Source organism: Natrix helvetica (assembly GCF_964273705.1).
Source record: "Natrix helvetica genome assembly, chromosome: 5".
Classification (NCBI taxonomy): domain Eukaryota; kingdom Metazoa; phylum Chordata; class Lepidosauria; order Squamata; family Natricidae; genus Natrix; species Natrix helvetica.
The window spans coordinates 42186199-42206246 of NC_138551.1; the positions used below are offsets into that span (position 1 = coordinate 42186199).

A 20048-nucleotide genomic window follows, 5' to 3' on the forward strand; every position below is an offset into this window, starting at 1 on the left:
GCTTATATGATAGGAAAATCTGAAAACCTCTAACTTTCAAAAATGATGAATGATATGTAACAGGTTCAATTTTGGATTGGCCTATTTATTATATACCATTTCCCTAAGTATGGCACAATGAAATTACCCTTCTGAGTCCAATTTTTACTTTTGTAGTAATACACCTGTGCCAAAGGATTAAAAGAGAAGGCTAAGATACATTAGGTATTTCATAGTTTGGTTTTAGTGGTTTGTGACAGAGAAGTTTGACTCCCTCTTCTTTGTGGCAACCACTGAGATATTGGAAGACATGATGGCAGTGTTCCAATATCTCAGGGGTTGCCACAAAGAAGAGGAAGTCAAGCTATTCTCCAAGGCACCTGAGGACAGAACAAGAAGCAATGGGTGGAAACTAATCAAGGAGAGAAGCAACTTAGAACTGAGGAGAAACTTCCTGACAGTTAGAACAATTAATCAGTGGAACAGCTTGCCTCCAGAAGTTGTGAATGCCCCAACACTGGAAGTCTTTAAGAAGATGTTGGAGAGCCATTTGTCTGAAACGGTAGAGGGCTTCCTGCCTAGGCAGGGGATTGGACTAAAAGACCTCCAGGATCCCTTCCAACTCTGCTATTGTATTGTATTGTAAGAGCCATTATTATAGCAACACTCAACATACTATGAACAGCTGTTTTGTAAAAAAAAATACCATACTTTGGGTGGGTGATTAGTAATTTTTACATGGAAAGTGCTCCTACATCTCCTTTAAAAAGGATTTTACTAAATTTTGTTAATAGGGCAGATGCTACTATAAATATAATCCTATCAAGAATTACAGAAGCTGAACTATATGCTTTCAAAATAGCTTTTTTTCTAATTCTGGACAATTATGAATTAACATAAGTGAAGTGCTTATGCTACATAGATTTTAAGTTTTTATATCTAAAAGTAACCAAGTGAATACAATCATACAATATTTATTTGGCATCGTGCACTTACTAATTATATACTCACTAGCATCTGATTAAGAAATACTTTGTGCTGAAATCATAACTATTTCTTAATCTAACGTGTAGAAGATTTTGTGTAATAGCTTGATTTTATTTTCAACAAACCTCCCCACTCCAAAAAGTTTTCCTTCCTTCCTCCCCTCTCCCCCATTCCACACACACCAAACAGACTAAAAACTAGTGAAAATGTCTGATTTATTTTCAGGATCAAAATATTACATTAGGAAGGACATTTACACATATTTATAAAAATGCAGCAGTTGAACATATAGATCAGAGGTTGCCTTGAGTTTGATCATTCTCATCACAGCAAGTGTAATCTCTTCCCCCACTCATTTTAAAATTATATCATAATTAAAAGAAATGGCTTCTATCACCGGCAAAAGGGTAGACAACAGTTTTACATAGCTCAAGCTATAACAATATAAAGCTAGCAATCCAACTTTGAAAAGTTAATGTTTTGAAGGAACCATAATTTTATCAGAATCCAAATCACATCATCCAAATTTAAATATTGATATTATTATCTCAATTTCTCCAAACAGATATATTTTCATTTTAAGACTTTGGAATGCCTTTTGAATTCATCTAATATCACACCTGCAGCAATGCCACATATTTAAAAGTGAAACAATGATAATGAAGAGTTTATCTCAAATGATCTTGCAGATGGCAGGCTTGTCAATTATATCAAACATCATTGCTGTTTAGTTACACCCTAAACTCCAACTGCTGGAAATGCGTTTTCATTTAGTTCTATGTGTGGACAAGATGCTTTCAAAGTTCTCTGTGACCATTAATCTGCTTTAATAGGGAAATTGAAATAGGACTGAAACTCTAGAACCCCCGGTGGGTTTTATTTGTGTTTGCTAAAATTGCTTTTTTAGAAAAATAGTAAAGAAATTATTTTACCTAAGATGGAATGATGTTTAGGTCTAGAGACAAAAGAGGACAATCTAGAATCAGGCATGGATTCACAACATCTTTTACATAATACGTATCCATACTCCTTTAACAGTAATCTTTAAAACAAAAACCTGTAAAAATGCTAGTAACAATAATTTTAGAATTATCCAATTATAATAATTTTGTTCCTAAGATTTATGTGCTGCTCTCCCGCTTGGAAGACACTTTCTACAGTTCTTCCCTTCTCAGAGTATCTTAGAACCACCATTCATAAGGCCTTCAGCTACTCTGCTAAACTGTTTTAAGGATATTCCGCTAAATTATTTTTCTTCAGACTGAAGAAGCTACTTAGATAAGCAGCGAAAGGCTTCAAACCAAAAAGAAGCCCAGTTGCTATGATTTAACTTCCAGACTATTTTAAGGATAAAAATAAAAACCAATAAATGGAAGATATGTAACATAAAGTTAACTAAATAAAAAATTAACTAAACTTTGACTAAATGAAAATGTTTGCAGTTATCCTGGTTTCTGGGCTTAAATCAACTCCATTCCAAACATGCCATTTCCACTTTTTACAGATTTTGTTAAGGGAACTATTAGACATGCACACATAGGTTTGCTACTTACCTAATCTCTAGTATAATCTACTCAGCAGTTACTAAGGCAGAAAACCTGTGGGTTGTATTATAGGATATACGGGTCTGCATTGGGCAGAAGTCAGGGTCCATATTCAGGAGAAGTGACGGCTGGCTAAAGTTTACAAGGCAAGGCAAAAACAGCAAATCACACAAGTGGGCAGGCTGCAATTTCTAGGGTACATTTTTTCCTGGTATTAAGCTTATGCAACATTCTGTTTGCCTCATGGACAACGGGTATGAAATCTGACTTCTAATGATCATCAATGTGCTACCAAAATTTGCTGGTACAATTTCAGGGAATTTTGAGACCTGCTCCAAATATGAACGAAAGTACTTTTCATTACGGCTATGCCAGCATTAAGTGCAAGAATTCTGAGAAAAGACCTGATCTACTTATGCTGCTATTATAAAATAAGACTAAAACAAAGTGATTCATATGTTTATGATTAGGTGAAGGAGAAGGTGTCTCTTTTTATAGTAACTTTATAGTAACTTTCTCCAGAAAAGCTCAACTGGCATAAATAGTTACATCCTTATGCTTAGCAGCAGGGAACAAAAGTTTGAATTCGAGGCCTTGATATAATTTACCAAGTAATATGGGGTGGGATGGGGATCAGGCTAAATTGGTATAAGCTACTGAACAAGGAAAACAATTATATTTGAATTGAGATTTTAAAAATACATTTTAATGATTTATAGACATTACCACTGCCATTCTTCCAATAGTTTATAAATTGCTAATGAGTTTAGCAATCTGATTAAAGTAAGGATTGTACTGTAGACTTTTAAAGATTTTCTTTAAATATGGCAGAAAATGCAGCTCTTGTTCTGAACATTTGCAGGATAACTACTGACACCCGGGCCTATCCAAGCATATGAAACTTTTACAAACATTTCCAGTTTTCTGTATGATAAATTGTATGCGTAAACAAGTTATTTGGATGAAACATCACAAAGCTCATACACAGATAGGAGCAGCTTTTTGGAGCAGACCAAGAACTTAAAAATATTTCTGAAAGATAAGGCAGGAAACGTCACAACAAAATTGAAGGCAAAATAAAGGATGAAAGATGGTTTTAAAAAAAGGTAGAGCAATAATAGATAGCATTTGATACAAATGTTTAGATAAATTTTAACAGAATACTACCTACAGCATCAACCTTCACTGTTCTTTTTACCTATGACTCAAATGTTTGTAGGCATCAATTTTCAAAAACATTTCATATTTAAAGCTAGATCCATCACTGAGCATATTGCTAGGTCTCCATTAATTTAGGAATGTAATAGTCGCACGGTTTTGAACATAAAAGCAATCGTGACCTATTATAAAACACTGATTAATCCATGCTACATTTGTCTTATATTTGTTACTAGTACCTGCACAGGAAAAAAGTAAGTAAGGAAATGTTTTCATTCTACAGTGCAGTATGTTGTTGTTAGTTGTGAAGTTGTGTCTGACCCATCGCGATCCCATGGACAACATTCCTCCAGGCCTTCCTGTCCGCTACCATCCTCTGGAGTCCACTTAAGCTCACGCCTACTGTTTCAGTGACAATGTAACATAAGTATCTTTAATTCTTAAATTCACATACATAGATTAATCAAATGTAATACTACAGTTAAATGCCAAATATTATTAGATCCAAATGATCCATTGGATCAGTTACCATTGTATAAAATCTGGTACACATCTATAATTTTGGGGACGTTTAGAACAAATGATGGCAAGCAGCTATTTCTTATTTTTTTCAAATCATATTTATTGTTGGGAAACCATGTTCACTGGTTTGCACTTTAATTAAATTTTATTAACTTAATTAAATTCAATTGTTACTCAAAAATATTTCAAAATTTCTGAAAAACAGATGCTTGCTTGGGGCCCAGAATCACATTCACTAAATGTCAATGGGAGAAACATCCAAATGGCATAATAGTGAACGAAAACAACATTAAGAAGGTGTTTTATAAGTTTTACGCTCAACCTCTATGATTGTTTCACTTCTGGTAACATTTTTTGGGGAAAAAAGAGAAATAAATTCCCTTTATAATTTTAATTGTGAAAAGGAAGCAGCCTGCAGTTCTGGGTTACACAAGGCAACTTTATACTACTAAGTACATCTATTTTTTTTATTACCACATTCCTCTCTAACAAAAGCAGTACGTACAAATCAATTTAAAATAGACACTTTCATGTTCCACATTCTACAGCCCCTTTTGCAAGGTCACTGATTTATGAAAGGTTACTTGGGCAATGAATCTAGCACATCATTTGGTTTTTGTTTTTCTTGACTTGTAACCAAAACACAGAATCTCTTCACACAGTCATTAAAGCCTGTGCTTCTTGCCTAAAAAGCCTGCGCACCATAAGTGTGTGACAATTTATTACATGCAACCAGCAGCAGTATACGGTAGGAAGCATTCTGATTTCAGAACATGTGGAACCCAAGGAAAAAGAACACATGCTGAAAACCAAACAACGCACATGTCAATTGGAAATAACAAATCTCTTTCATGAACGCACATATTGACATGGCTGTCTGAAGAATTCCTTAATGCCTGGTTATATGATCTCTGAAAAATGAATGTATTAAAAGAAAAGTATTTCTTCTTAGGGGAAGAAAAGTATTCTTGCTCTCGGTGTTTTCTTCTGCAGCATGCTGGATGTACAGGCAACTTTATTTTGAAACAGCAACAAACTACTGAACACATAAGCCTTCTTCCAGCATCAATGAACTTTTTCTGCTAAATTCACTTCATTCACTTGTTAAGAATAGCATAAAGAATGGGAGAGAAATGGCTGCCTGCTTTCAATTCTGCATATGTACTGAGTTAGTACTGTAGGTAGAGATGACAAGGGGGAAAATTAATTCCTTTCCTGAACAAATACAGTTTCTTGTGGACAAAGACCAGCTTCCTGCAATGTGATGTTATAGTCCAAATGGGAAAGTTTCCTCCGGGGAAAGTTGGTGAGGAGTTCAAAACGTTCATTGGGGTATCCTTTTGACTGTACATGTCTGATAAGAGCCTGCATAGAAAGGGAGAAGAACTATTTTGATCATAGAACACAACACAACACATAATGTGGTATTAAAACAATACAGTATTTGTTACTGGAGGATATATCAGCATAAACTATTTGTATACTACAGGCATATGAAGTTAAAGAAATTGGGAAAGACTTGAAGGGCGTTCAGTTAAGTAATATAAAAACTATTGTTCATAATGTTGTTTGTATACACTTGTTTGTTTATTCTTTGTTTGAAATACCAAATGATATATTTAGGCTGGTTTTCAGAAGACTTTGGTGAATCAGCACATCAGTAATTGAATCCCTGCAGTTCTATTCTGTAACTATTTTTAGCAAATAGAATTGATAGTTTGGGGTCTATGTGCCACATGAAAAAGGCACTGGAGAAAGCAGTCTGAGAGATACAAACAAAATTACACATTTAAAAAAAATCTTTCTATCCCTTGGCTGATTACAAAAGCAACAAATATAAAGAAGTTTCATCAACTGCCCATAGAAGTTCATACATGACAAGCATGTTTTATGTACATATATATTGTTCATCTTTCCTTCATAGATTCCTATTATACTTCTTATCCAGGAATGGGATTGAGCAATCTTTCTGCAAGCTCTGCAGTTTTACTTTCTAATTTTGAGGTGGGCTACTGCTGGTGGCTGGGGGGGACGACAGGTGGCAGAAGAAATGTAAGTGGAAGGACATGGTTGAAGTTTTGGGTTAACATAGGGATTCTGTGGGACACTTACAACCCAAAATGGGAAGCTTAGTATACCTGTTTTCATTGTTGTTTTAGAAAAAGTAAACATCACTTTGATATTTCGCTGTTGAATAGAAATGCAAAATAGTCTATGCATGGAGGTAATTTTATTTTTGCAAGATGTGATACTGGCTATCAGCTTGGTTGACTTCATAAGGGGTTGGGCCAATTCATGGAAGTATTGAGGATCAGTTACACTAGCCTTAAGGACAGTGTAACTGCCTCCAATGGTGCGCTTCATTGTACAAGTTGGTTTTCCACTGTGAGAACAGACTGCTAGATTAGATGGGCCAGAATCTGATCTAGTAGGGCACTATTTATAGTCTTATTTTTTTGCATTTTTAAAATTTTGAATTTTATTTTCATTTTTAATATTATATAGGATAAATAAGAATACAAGGTAACGTCCAAATACAGCAATCTTGAAATACAATCATAGTTCTCATATATCATTAGATTCATTAAAATTAGAGGTTAATAAACTGAAGCATACATATACACAAAGGTAAGAAATGGTAAGTAGTAAAACAAGAATTATTATCTATCTTGAAGTTTTAATTATTTCTACATACCAGAAGCTTAGCTTGTTCAGGTAATGAAATCTGTTCCCTCTTCCCATCTGGATATCTTAGCATTAGTTGTGCTTTTGGTCCTGGTAAAAAAAGTTAAATGCCAAATACAACTGCATTTAGTTTTTGCATTTATTATTTTGATAATGAAACAACCACCACATAATAAGATTTAGTAGGTTTAACACGAAAGGTTGAAAGTTAAAAAAAATTATTTCCGAAATGTTAGGGGGCTGATTAATGATCAGTCCTGAAACCTGGAAAGATTATTGTATAATGAAAAAAAATCCGAAATAATTAACTGGAAAATACTTTTTGGCTTATTAAAACAGAGGTTCCCATGGCCTGGTACTGTACTGCAGACGTTTCAGAACCGGGCTGCGCAAGTGACAGGTGCACAGGCTTGCACATGCAGCTCCATTTACATGAGCGGCGAGCACTTGGGCACACGCATGAAGCTCCATTTGTCACTAAAACAGCAATGTCTCTCAACAGATGTTGATACAATTAAACTCTCCCATCATTACAGATTCATGCTTGCTTTGAGAGGCATCATGCATGTTTTCCCCTTGATTGCACAGGCAGTATTAAAAGACCAACAAGAGCATAGCAATAGCACTTAGACTTATATACTACTTCACAGTGCTTTACAGCCCTCTCTAAGCGGTTTACAGAGTCAGAGTCTGGGTCCTCATTTTATCCACCTTGGAAGGATGGAAGGCTGAATCAATCTTGAGTCGGTGAGATTTGAACTGCCAAACTGCAGCTAGCAGTCAGCTGAAGTAGCCTGCAGTACTGCACTCTAACTGTGCCACCTTGGCTCTTATAATATATCATTTTTATTTGCTTTTCTGCTTTTCTACTTCCTGTTTTAAGTGGAAATGCTTTTTTTACCCTTTAATTATTTTATTCCAGTTTAGTATGCCTATTCAGAGCTCACTAAAAACCCAACAACTTATTGTTCTTTTTCATACTGAGAGAATATTGACAATGAAGGCCATGATCTTTATGAACCATTGTTCTGATTTGTATCAATTGGTTAAAAGGCACCACAGGATTTTCATTTTTACTCTCCATAAAATTTAAGCCCCATTGTAGCAATAGCACTTTATAGCCCTCTTTAAGTGGTCTACAAATATCAGCATATTGCCCCCACAATCTGGGTCCTCATTTTACTCAGATGGAAGGCTGAGTCCACCTTGAGCCTGGTGGGATTTGAACTGCCAAACTGCTGGCAATCGGCAGTCAACAGAATTCTAACCACTGCACCACCACAGCTCTATAATCAAGCTCACCCTATTTCAACCAAATGTATGTTACTTGTTCTTGTGATGTGCACAATATTTTGATTCAAGTTTATATGATTGTAGCCATTTTTATAATATGATTTGTTATCACATATATTAGCAGGAAGAGATCACTGTCAGTGAACTTTATAATCCTTGGGATTTGCTGTCATATCCTTTATGGCCTGCCATTCACTTGGCAAGTCAATGGCTATAACCAGCATGTATTTGTTTTGATGCTCAATTATTCTGATTCTTCTTTTTGTTTTCTAATGAGGCACAACCACATTCTTTCTTCCTTTAAGGAACTACTATCCTATCTACCAATATGAAGTGTCTCTTATTCTTCCCCTCAATGTTCAGAATTTGTTTTATCTTTAAGAACGTGAAAAGTGAGTTTTAACAGCCTTTATATCACTTGATTATGATTATTTCTATACACTGGGCTTCTTCCTCCATTTGACTGTCTTCTTTAAGAATTGTTTCCACAGTTACTTTAAGTGATACTGCCTCCATTTTTAAAAAGAAAACCTAAATTCTTTCACATTAGATGAAATGTGGCTCTTTCACAATAGTTGTGTGAATGTGCTAAGAGTGTTTTCTTCTTCTTCAAGGACCGCTATAAGCTTTATTTGCTGTAAACATATATCTCATTATTTTTAGGTAGAAAGACAATTGTGGCACAAACATCGAGCTCCCAAGTGCAGACTTCTCTTTGTGTCGTCCCCCCCCCGGCTTACTACCAATCGAAAAACTGTTATTTATTTAGTGAAATTTAGAGGCCACCTGACTCTTAACAACCTGAGAGGACAGAAAGTTACAATTTAGAAAGTAAAAAAAATATCAGAAAAGAATTCATGAACTGCCTAAAGTAATACATGAACAAATATGCCATCTAAAACGGACTCAACTATCACTCTTTCCAAAGCTTGGGAGAAAAGCACATCTTTAATAGCTTCATAATACATAATATATTCTTACAATAATTTAACAATGCACTATGGTTGATAAGTGTATTATGGTTGATTATTTTTTTTGTAATATAATAGTCTGCTGATAAAGAAACAATTATATGAAGTTATGGAAATAAAATAAAAACCCTATTCCCTATTAAAAAAAACCTTCAGCTGAATAGTGATTCATGGCAATGTTGTAGAGTCACATAAAATTATACATTTTAGCATGCACAACACTTTTATCAAATTATTATACTAATCAAGATGTATGATGTTTTGATTGAACAATATGTATTGCCAATTCCCAGCAGATCCAACTAGTTCCATTTGAGAAGATGCTGGAAGTTCTAATTTACCAACTTCCACAATACAACAAAATTTTAATCCCTCATGTAGATTATGAACTGTTTAGCCAGATTTATAGTTTTTTTACTACTTCGGTTCATTCAATTTATTAAATGCCTCAGAAAGAAAGAAATGCTCTTTTGGTAACGAATCCTTGAGACTTTTGTAAAGTTGTGAAGTTGACTAAATGACAGGAACCATACTTACCATTCACGCTCAGCTCTTTTTGTAAGTCATCTAGCTTAATTCCAGTTTCTTCTAACACTCCTGAATCTACAGTTGATAGTCCTCTGTGGTTTATTGTCATCTCAGGTTCAGTTCTTGATGTTGGTTCAGGTTGAGGTTTTCTGCCTTCCTCTTTTCTACAACCCAAATCCTTGTGCGGAGATTTTCTAGATTTGGCAGAACATTCTGGCTCATCATCATCAGAACCACAAACAGAAATAAACTCCTCACTTCCAGAGAAAAGCTCCGATTCAGATTCTTCATCTGATCTGCTATCCTGCTGTATTTGTTCAGAGTCAAAATGTGTTTCCTGTAATGATGCCCTGATTGCAGCTTCCAACTGGCTATCTTCACTTGCATCAATTAAGCTCTCCTAATCAGCCATAACACAAAAGAAAAGGATGTTACTAAAACGCATATTTTGAGAAAGTGAGAGGGAAAGAGAAAGGCTCCAAATACTTTTATTTCTTATTAAGAATAAAAAAATATGCCATTTTTGTCATTATACTTACTGAGCGAGTACGTTTCTGGGGAGGGCTGGTGGAATGTCCATCCAGTTGTCCATGTTCACCTAGGAATCCAGTCACTTGGTCCAAAAAAGAAGTTACATCTAATTGATGCCATTCCACTAGTTTCTGCCCTGTTAAAAATAACAATAAATTGTACTTCAGTAATTGAAATCTTAGATCATGAATACCGTGTTTCCCCGAAATTACCACATGTCCTGATAATAAGGCCATGCCACATTTTTCTGGTGAGCAAAAATATAAGCCCTCTCCCGCAAATAAGCCCCCTGCACAACCCCCACCTCCAGCCAGGCAGAGTGCTGCTCAACAACCTAGCGGTATCCCGAAGGTGCCAAGCCGCAGGTGATCGCATTGGTTGTTGCCTTCGGGATACCGCTAGGTTGGTGAGCAGCTCTGTGTCCAGCTGAAGAGGGGGGTTGCCAGCGGCTGCTCTCTTGCGAGCAGGCTCCCAAAGAGCCAGGCACAGCCTCATGGGCGAATGGCTGTGTTGTGCTATCGCAGCAGCGCAACACAGCAGCCATGAAACGACCACGCTCACAAGCAGCCACCCAGCAAACCCCCTTTCCAGCCGGGCACAGCGCCATTCACTGACCAAGGGGTATTGCCAAGCCGCGTGAGCGCCTGCTCGCCACCACCCGGCTCCCACGGCTTGGCGCCGTCGAAATGCCAGTGAATGGTGCTCTGCACGGCTGAGAGAGGTTGAGCAAGCGGCTGTTCTGCTCTCGCGCCTCCCAGCCTCACGATGCCCTGACCCAGCTCTCTCCGCAGAGCCAGGGCACCTCCACTGCCGCTGCATGGCTTTTTCTGCAGCTTCCAAAGCGAGTCTTCCGTCAGTGGCTGCTCTGGGCGTCCGTTCTATGGTTGTGGACCAGCTGCCGGCAGAGTGTACGACCATAGAGTGTACACCCAGAGCGGCCACTGCCGGAAGTCTCTGTTTGGAAGTTGTAGAAAAAGCCATGCGGCGGCAGCGGAGAAATCTGGACCAGGGCATTGTAAGGCTGGGAGGCGCGCGAGCAAGAGAGGAACAGCTGCTCGCCCCTCTCCAGCCATGCAGAGCGCCATTCACTGGCATTTTGAATGTGCCAAGCCACGGGAGCCAGGAGGCAGCGAACAGGCGCTTACGCGGCTTGGCGATACCCCTAGGTCAGTGAATGGCGCTGTGCTCGGCTGGAAAGGGGGTTTGCCGGGTGGCTGCTTGTGAGCGTGGTCGCTTCATGGCTGTTGTGTTGTGCTGCTGCGACAGCGCAACACAGCCATTTGCCCACGAGGCTGTGCCCGGCTCTTTGGGAGCCCGCTTGGAAGAGAGCAGCTGCCCGGCAACCCCAAAACAATAAACCCTCCCCTCATAATAAGGCCCAAGCCATATTTTGTGAGTAAAAAGAAAATAAGACCCTGTCCTATTTTTGGGGAAATACGGTATCAATACAGATGCTATTTTACATTTTACATGATTCTGTAGAGGCAATAAGCATTGTGAACAAGTCAGAAGAAATGGATGGCTAACCTGAAGTTCTTAATCCTAAGAATCACAATTGCCAACTATATTAAAACAAATTTAAAATAACATAGGCAAAGCAAATGTGAACATTAAATTCAATATTAAATGTAAATATTAAATTATTATTATAATTGATCAAGTTCATCTGATAGAGATGGAAATATGGCTAATTAGCCAGTTCCAGCAATCTTGCTGGCAAATATGAAAACCATAGTACTTCCCTTGTTAAACCAATGAGATTGTTTATTGTGCTATATAAGAATATAATTCAGAGTTAATATGCCATCAGTATTTTTTCCTCTTCTTACCTGTCCTGGGGTCCAGGATAGAAACGTAAGGGAAATCTCCCAATTTATAGAATTGTATATATCTTTGTCCTTCCTCACTGTCGTGGTATACCTGTACAATAGTCAAGAAAGTTAGTTTCAAATATTTGAAAACATTTGAATATTGAAGCAATTTAGCATTTGTTAATAAAATCTGATACTGAAGCACAATGTAACTAATTAATGTAGTTCTACAAAATGTGACATGAATAAGGCCAGAGGAAATAAATATTGGCTGTTTCTAATTTTTTAGCTAAAATAATGAAAATAATGCCTTCATACCTGCCAAAAAATGAAGTGTTCCCGGATAATATTTTTTACAGCATCATTGCTCCAAACATCACGATTGAGACACTGACAGGCAAAATCCTGCACATTCTGAATATTAATCATGAGCCACTTGTTCTGCATTTGACCACATTCCTTGGCCTGAAGACAAAAAGAACATTGAAAGCATTAGCCCAAAAGAAAAGTTTTCAAGTAACAATGCCAGCAATGATGGCTTCTATTTATTGTTCTAGGCTTTTATAAAACCCTTTTTCATTTGTTAAGTTCTATCGGGACTCAACAATTTAATACACAAACAAGCATGACAAGCAGCGTACAGGGTTAGAAGTCTCTGCAGGTCAACTTGTCATATCAAGATTACACATTGGTAATCTCAGACTGACGAGTGTTAACATGCCAAAGAGAGAGAGTTAGGAAAATCAACTTTAATTTCAAAACTGACTGAGAAAAGGGAAATAAATGAACAAAACATTTAGAAGAAAATATGGAACGAGCTGCATTGATCTGATTACAAAGCAGATTATGATTCAACAGTCAAAATTTGGCAGATTAGGATTAAGATTCTTGATAGATTTGCAGTTTGTTTGCAGATTGCAGTTGTTCGACTATTCATTTCCTCTAATTTATCATTCATTCATATATGTTATATTGTGGTATTATTGGTGAACTTTTTGTTGACCAGATTGCAAGTGGGGGAAGTGGCAAGGTTTGAAGTTGCAGGAAGAGATCTTACTGGTTTGAGTCTCAAAGCTGGCATTGCCTGATTGGTTGGTTGCAAGTTAATGTAGGAGTTTGATCAAGAATGTAATTCTGATCGCTGAATTGTCATACCTGTTGAAAAAAAGAGTGCTGTATCAAAAATTGGAATGGTCATATTTCCTAAATAACCAGGACAAAAATATGTGGGAATTCCTTGAAGGAAATTTACTCATGAGTTTAATTATTTATGAAAAGAAACACAGATTCATGAGTACCCCTTTTTGACTTTGCATCTTGGAAAATGAGATTTCACTTTTAAAAAGTGAAATGTCTGATCCATTGGCCACTGAATAAGCAACACAATGGACACAGAAGCACTCATATACATTGAAATCAAGCAATATAGAACATAATTTTCACTAGGGTTATCAAAACATCTTTCTCAGGTCAACCACTAAAACAATATTATAGTGGAGACATTTCAGTGCCAAATAAATATAATTAGGTTGATTTATTATTGAAGGAAAAGATAATTTGAATAGCTATTTTGATTGAAAGACAAAATGTATATAATCTTGTAATAATATTATGATTGCTTTTGAAAAATTTACAAGTAAATATTATAAATTATTTGTACACTCCCAGTTCAACTTCATTTTGCAATTATATTCTGTAATATTTTTGCAAGACCCAAGCACCAATGAGATCCTTTCTTTGACTCGTGGAAAAATGTGCACAAAACTAAGCCTGGAATTTTGAAAGTAGGGTATTAAGTTTTATACTTGATCTTTTAGTTTAAAATGTTAAAAACCAAGTAAACAATTTTTTGTTTATTAATTTAATTAATATAATTTTTTGAAATTTTTGACAACTAATTAAGCATTTAAATAGAATTTATAAATGGCAAGATATACCATAAATTAAATAAAAACCAGCATAAAAATTAGTGTTTTTATTATAATTTTAGTAATTATTTAAATTTCTGTTGGTATGTAAATTGGTATTCTAATTTTTTTTATTTTTTGGTGATGGAAAAATGATCATTCTGCAGTTAAAATTATGTTAATAAACTCTTTTCTTGAATTAAAATGGAAATCTTTCTTCTCAGTAATTTTATTCTGTATTAGAGATTAAAAGATATATTTTTTCAGGCACTAATAACTGCTAAGACAATTAAAATGCCAACATGCCAAAAACCACTTGAACATCTGAAGAAATATTTTAAGAGAATTGCCTCAGAACAGATAATTGTATCAGGATTACAATATAACATATTGATCCAGGATGTTAATCAATTGGCCAAGTACTGGAGTAAATCAACACCGTAATAGTAAAAGGTTTGATCTTCTCCACTAGTTAAATGAATGAAATGTATGGTAAATGTATTAGTATAATATAACAATAACAAAATCTAGAAAATCTAAAAAATGCACATACCAATTAAAATAATCTGTACTTTTATTACTTCTCTTAAAATTATAAAACTTAGTTAGTTTAGTAAATACACTGATTGATGCTGACTTTTTCTCAACGTGCTTAATATGGCTGATTCTTTTTTTAATGTATTTGAATTTGACATGAATTCACGCTAACAAATCTTGCTTATAAATTGAAGAAACTTCTTGGATGAAAAACTAAATGTCTTCAAGGAAAAATAAAGAAAGTCCAATTACCTTATGAAAAAGCATCTTTGGTACTTGCTTATAAAATTTATAGTGAAATAAGTTATGAGCATGACGCAAAAATGGAACTAAAATATGTTTTATGTTTATCAGAAATAGCTGTAGCATTCAGAGAATTCAATGTACATTTTATTGGGTTCTCCCATGCTATGGAAATAATTCTGAGAAGACGCTTCAGAATGTGCAGTGGAACAAATATAGTACTGGCTCCAACTCTTAAAGCAACTGCACCTTTTACTGGGATTGTGCAACAGCTGCATAGTCCTATTTTCTGCTCCAGAAAAGGAAACTAAACAAATGCCTTTTTTATCTAGCTTGTTTCTGCAGTACAATATTATTTATATATTTTCACTTATCTGGCTTTATTATACTCATAAAACTATGTATAACTTGGTCAAATAAGATAAATAATATTCTTCTTAGAAGAAACAGAAGGCGTAATAAATAAGTAGCGATAATAAACAAATATCAATATGCTGAAGCAATTGAAGAATTTAACACAAATCTGTCAGTTGTGTTAAATCTTCACTCTGGTGTTTATAGCTTAATTAAAATATTTAACTTAAGAGGTAAATGAAGATTCTACTTTTTCACATTGGTTAAAAGAAACTAAATTATGTGCCATGGATGTATTTTTAATAAAACTCTTATAGAGTTACATTTCCACATGAGTTAAAATTCCAATTGCATATAGAATAACAATGATGAACATGTATATTGATCAAACTTAAAATCCGACTCCACCCCCACCCCAGAAAAAAATTATTGAAAGCTTAATACTGAACAGTGTAATGACTGCTGAATGTAGTGACTGCTGATATATATTTAAACCAGACTATAAAGCACAAAATCTTTATAGTCTTAAGACACAATTTATGTCTTCTCAAAACTCTTAACATACAACAAACCCATCATAATGGTTTACCTGTGTGAAAAGCTTTGTTAGAGAAGTGAATGTCTGTAAAAATACAACTTCTAGTATGCAGTAACATTATTTTTCAATAATAAAGAAAGAGCAAATGATTTGAGAGGGAAGACTGAAAAGGAAATCCATTAATCTGTATACAGAGGTGGAAGCTAGAATAGCTGGCAACAATAAATATTAGGAGATATAGTAATTTCTTCCCTTTTCACTTAATTCCTGTTATTTTGTTTACTATTTTCTACTTTTTTTCTGCACTTTCCACAATGTTTCTTAATATGGAATGGAACAGAGTGATGACTAAGCATGTATGTGTGTATGGGGAGAAAAAGGTCTATTTTCTAACTATATCTAACTTGTTTAATGGTAAACTACAGTACAAAATTGTTAAAGACCGCATATTATTAAATAAATAAATAAGCTTGTTAAATATATGGTCAATTCCATTTTATGAAAATTCAAATTATAAAGTAAGTGGATTGAAAATACAACTAAAACTCAATGTTATGATATAAACCAAACAAAAAAGTACCTTAAGGTACTAGAAATTAAGAAGGTGATAAAATATTAATACTAGAGATAATGCAGAATAAATAGATTTAAATTAAACAAAGCACAGTAGAGTTATAGTAAATTGAAGAATGTGAGCCTCTAAACACATACATATGTAGATACATATTTACTTAGAAAAGAAAGAAGTAACATAGAGGTAGTGAGAGAGATTTAGATTTTTCTAATACGTCATTGAAAGAGATTGAGGAAAAAACTACTCTGGATTTAGCATATGCTTACAGGCAAATAGTACACTGTGACTAAGGTACCGTGTTTCCCCGAAAATACGATAGGGTCTTATATTTTTCTGATCCACGAAATATGGCCTTGGGCTTATTAAAGGGGGAGGGCTTATTATTTTTCAGGTGCAGGAAGCAGCAAGCCCACCAGCCCCACCCTCTCCGTCCCACCATATGCTTGCCTGCAGCCACAATGACCCAAGTTCTCCTTGCATCCTGGACTTTGCCTGTCCTGCTTGCTGGCCGCGGAACAGCTGACTGTGCTGCTCTGGCCTCGCGGGAGGGGGGGAGCTCTTCCTGGTAGAACGAACGAACACACACATACACCCCCCCACCCCAAGGCAGCCACATCCCTTCACTAACTTGCTTTCCAGCTCCATTCTCCGTTCCATGTGCAGGACAAGAAAAGTAGCCTATGGTAAAAAAAAATACCAGAAAATACCTTCCAAGTTCTCGGGGGGGAAAAAAGATCTCGCAAAGTTGGAAGTAAACTAACAAACTACTTTTCTTGTCCTGCACATGGCAGTGGAGAATGGAGCAGGAAAGCAGGTTAGTGGAGGGATGTGGCTGCCTTGCGGGGGGGGGGGGGTAGGGATCTCTCTCTCTTACACACACACACACACCATCCTTTCCTTGGGAGCTCTGTGCAGACGCAGAGAAGGCTTCGAATAGAGCATTTGGGGGATGTGCGTCTGCGCTAAAATCCCAAGGAAAGAACGATTGCCAGGAAAAGGGGTGGGGGGGATTTTGTCTCTTATCTTATGTACTGAGCTTCAGAACAGGGTAAGAGGAAGGAAAATCTCTCCTCCCCATTTTCAAGCCGTTCCGAGCCTTCAATCCTGCAATATGCTGAAGGCTTGAAATGGAACGTTTTTGCAAACCGTTTGAAAATATGGAGGGGGATATTCCTGCCTTTCCCCCTGTTCTGAAGGTCACAGACTGACAAAATCTTCCCTCCCGCACGCCTTCAATCCTGCAATCCTGGATAATGTGAAGGCTTGGAATGTGGCATTTTTCAAACCTCTTGAAAATGGGGAGGGGGGATTTCGTCTCTTACGTATCCTGTTCTCAGTCTGTGCTGACCTTCAGAACAGGGGGAGAGGCAGGAATATCTCCCTCCCCATTTTCAAGCCGTTTGCAAAAACCCCCCATTTCGAGCCTTCAATGTGAATATGCAGGTGAGAAGCTCCTACCTCCTGTAGGCATTAAAATCCATACTCTTGGGACATCGGAAGAAGCCCTGCGAGGAGACGCTGCTGCCGAAGTGCAGGAAATCTCCCCCCCCCCAACCTGCAAATCGTCCTTTCAAAGAGGAGTTTCACCAGGATGAAGAGGTGGCTGAAGGCGGTGTTTGTGTCACCTTCATCCTGGTGAAACTCCTCTTTGAAAGGACGATTTGCAGGGGGGGGGGTTTCCTGCACTTCGGCAGTGTCTCCTCGCAGAGCTTCTTCCGATGTCCCAAGAGTATGGATTTTAATGCCTTCTTTTCCTGTTCCATGGACGGAATTGCGAGCTGTGACTATCACCGTTAGGCAAGGAGGGCATGAGGCATTTGGGTTGTGTTGCTTGGGCTCCGGCTTCTTTTGCAGCAGCGATTGGCTGCAAAAGCAACCAGCATTTGCTGGAGGTAGAGGCCTGAGCGGCACCCGCGAATCAGCTGTTTTGTGAACGGAGGGGCCCAACTGATCCGATTAAGGGGCCAAGAAGCCCTGAGGTGACCGGGGAAGGGAAGGGCTGCCCCGTTCTGGCTAAACCCACCCCTTCACTAGGGCTTATTTTAGGGGAGGGTTTATATTTTTGCCCACTGCGAAAATCTGGCATGGCCTTAGTTTCAGGACATGTCGTATTTTCGGGGAAACACGGTAATCAGTCAAGTCTTGAAAGGAAAAATAACCCTGAAAGTGACTTCAAATGCAAATAAATGATATAAAAAGAAGCATATACTATTGTCACATATAAATACTGCACAAAATGTATTACTTTTGGATAAACTTATTTCCATTTCCCCCTTGATGCAACAAGAAAACTGTTGCAAAGGGGTGGGGATAGGAAATCAGATATTTCTGTCCTGAGCTTTTTTGTAAATTCTACTCCAAGAGTTTTTAATTTTTTTCAATAGGTTCATTTAGTATATATTAAAACCAGGAAGCATAAGGAATAGTTTAGATTAGTAATTTTAGCAAACTATTGCTCTTCTTCAATTTGCAAAGTCCAAATCTGCAGTTCCAAGTTTACTAAGTATAAGTACAATCTTTACTGTCATTATAATTAAATACAACGAAATTGGTTACAATTTTGTTTGTATTTTTGTTTAGCCGCCTTAATGCCTCTGGCTTCATTGTATTTGTCTTCGTTTCCTGCCTTGAAGGTGGAGTTTCGGGCTCTCAGAAGTGATTGTACTGACCTCTGCTGACATCCAGGGTTTACAATTACTGTAAACTCTGATGCGCTTATTCACTGTTACATTGTCTGTGCATTTTTTAATGTATGAGAGTACTGTGTCAGTGAATTCTTGCAGCTCCAAATGTTCAAATATACTCCACTCGGTAGTCTCAAAGCAGTCCTGCAACTGGCAGTGCTCCCTCCGGCCAGATTTTGACAGTTTTCAAGACTGGTTGTATCCTTTTCCTAAGGGGGATATAGTTTGGGCACAGTAGCTGAGAGATGTAGTCAGACGTACCCAGATGGGAGAGGGGGATTGCTCTATATGCCTGAGTTTGAATATACTGATTATTATACAGATTATTGGCTATTCTAGTCCATTACTGTTTAGGTTGGTCGTATTTTTCTCCATCTCCATAAAAATCTGTCTCAATCATACTAGAGATCTTAATTTTTAATGAAAAAGAGACAATGTAGTATATTTTTGAATTATAATTATAATTCAAATAATATTAGTATAATATGCAACAATATAATAACTACAATAATATAGTATTGAATTATAATTCTTTCTACGGGAATGTTAAGGAAATGATTGATTATAGATTTTTAAACTCAGAGATAGAAAAAGACCAATTCTTGGTTTATGTATATAGCTTGTCATTAGAAAATCATCATCTAATTCAAATCAATTTTAATCACTAACTTCTACTTGAACACTTCTTAATGAGGGAACACAGTAATGGACTAATGGATATAATCAAAAGCTACTTCCTCAAATGATGTTATTAATTAGAAGCAACTTCTTATGCTGCACTACTGAAAAGGCAGGTTGCTGGAATTATTTATACACATTATCATGACACGGGTGTTTACACATGCACATACACATCTATACCAAAGCCAGTCCAAAATTCAATGCATCAAAATGACCTACTGTTTCAAAGCTTCCTTTATGCATCAAATCAATTGGCGGCCTGAAGAGATCTGCAAGGGTAGTGAGCTTCTTATCTATGGCTCCTCCATTTCTCAATTCTTGCTCCTGCCGAACTGTAGAGCCCCAAAAGAAAAACAAAGAAGACAAAATATTCACAAGAGCAGATTCAGTTACTTTCTTCAAATGCAATGTGACTGTATTAACATGATTAGCCTGAATCAGCTTTGTACTAAATATTTTTTAGTAACAGCCATTACGTTTATATATTTTTGGTATGAAAATGTGGCTCTCGGCCAGTCACT

At 36.6% G+C, this 20048-nt stretch overlaps 1 protein-coding gene across 1 annotated transcript in view; it reads right to left on the bottom strand.

Annotated features, from left to right (window-relative positions):
- Positions 1 to 5120: 5120 nt before the first annotated feature.
- Positions 5121 to 20048, bottom strand: part of UBXN7 (UBX domain protein 7) — a 30127-nt gene continuing 15199 nt past the window's right edge. Inside the window, exons 5-11 of the mRNA XM_081955367.1 lie at positions 19747 to 19859; positions 12328 to 12474; positions 12028 to 12118; positions 10207 to 10334; positions 9677 to 10067; positions 6886 to 6965; positions 5121 to 5555 (exon numbers count right to left, since the gene is read on the bottom strand). Of these exons, the coding sequence (XP_081811493.1) occupies positions 5394 to 5555; positions 6886 to 6965; positions 9677 to 10067; positions 10207 to 10334; positions 12028 to 12118; positions 12328 to 12474; positions 19747 to 19859 (1112 nt within the window). The 3' untranslated portion in view covers positions 5121 to 5393. The remainder of the gene's footprint in view (positions 5556 to 6885; positions 6966 to 9676; positions 10068 to 10206; positions 10335 to 12027; positions 12119 to 12327; positions 12475 to 19746; positions 19860 to 20048) is intronic.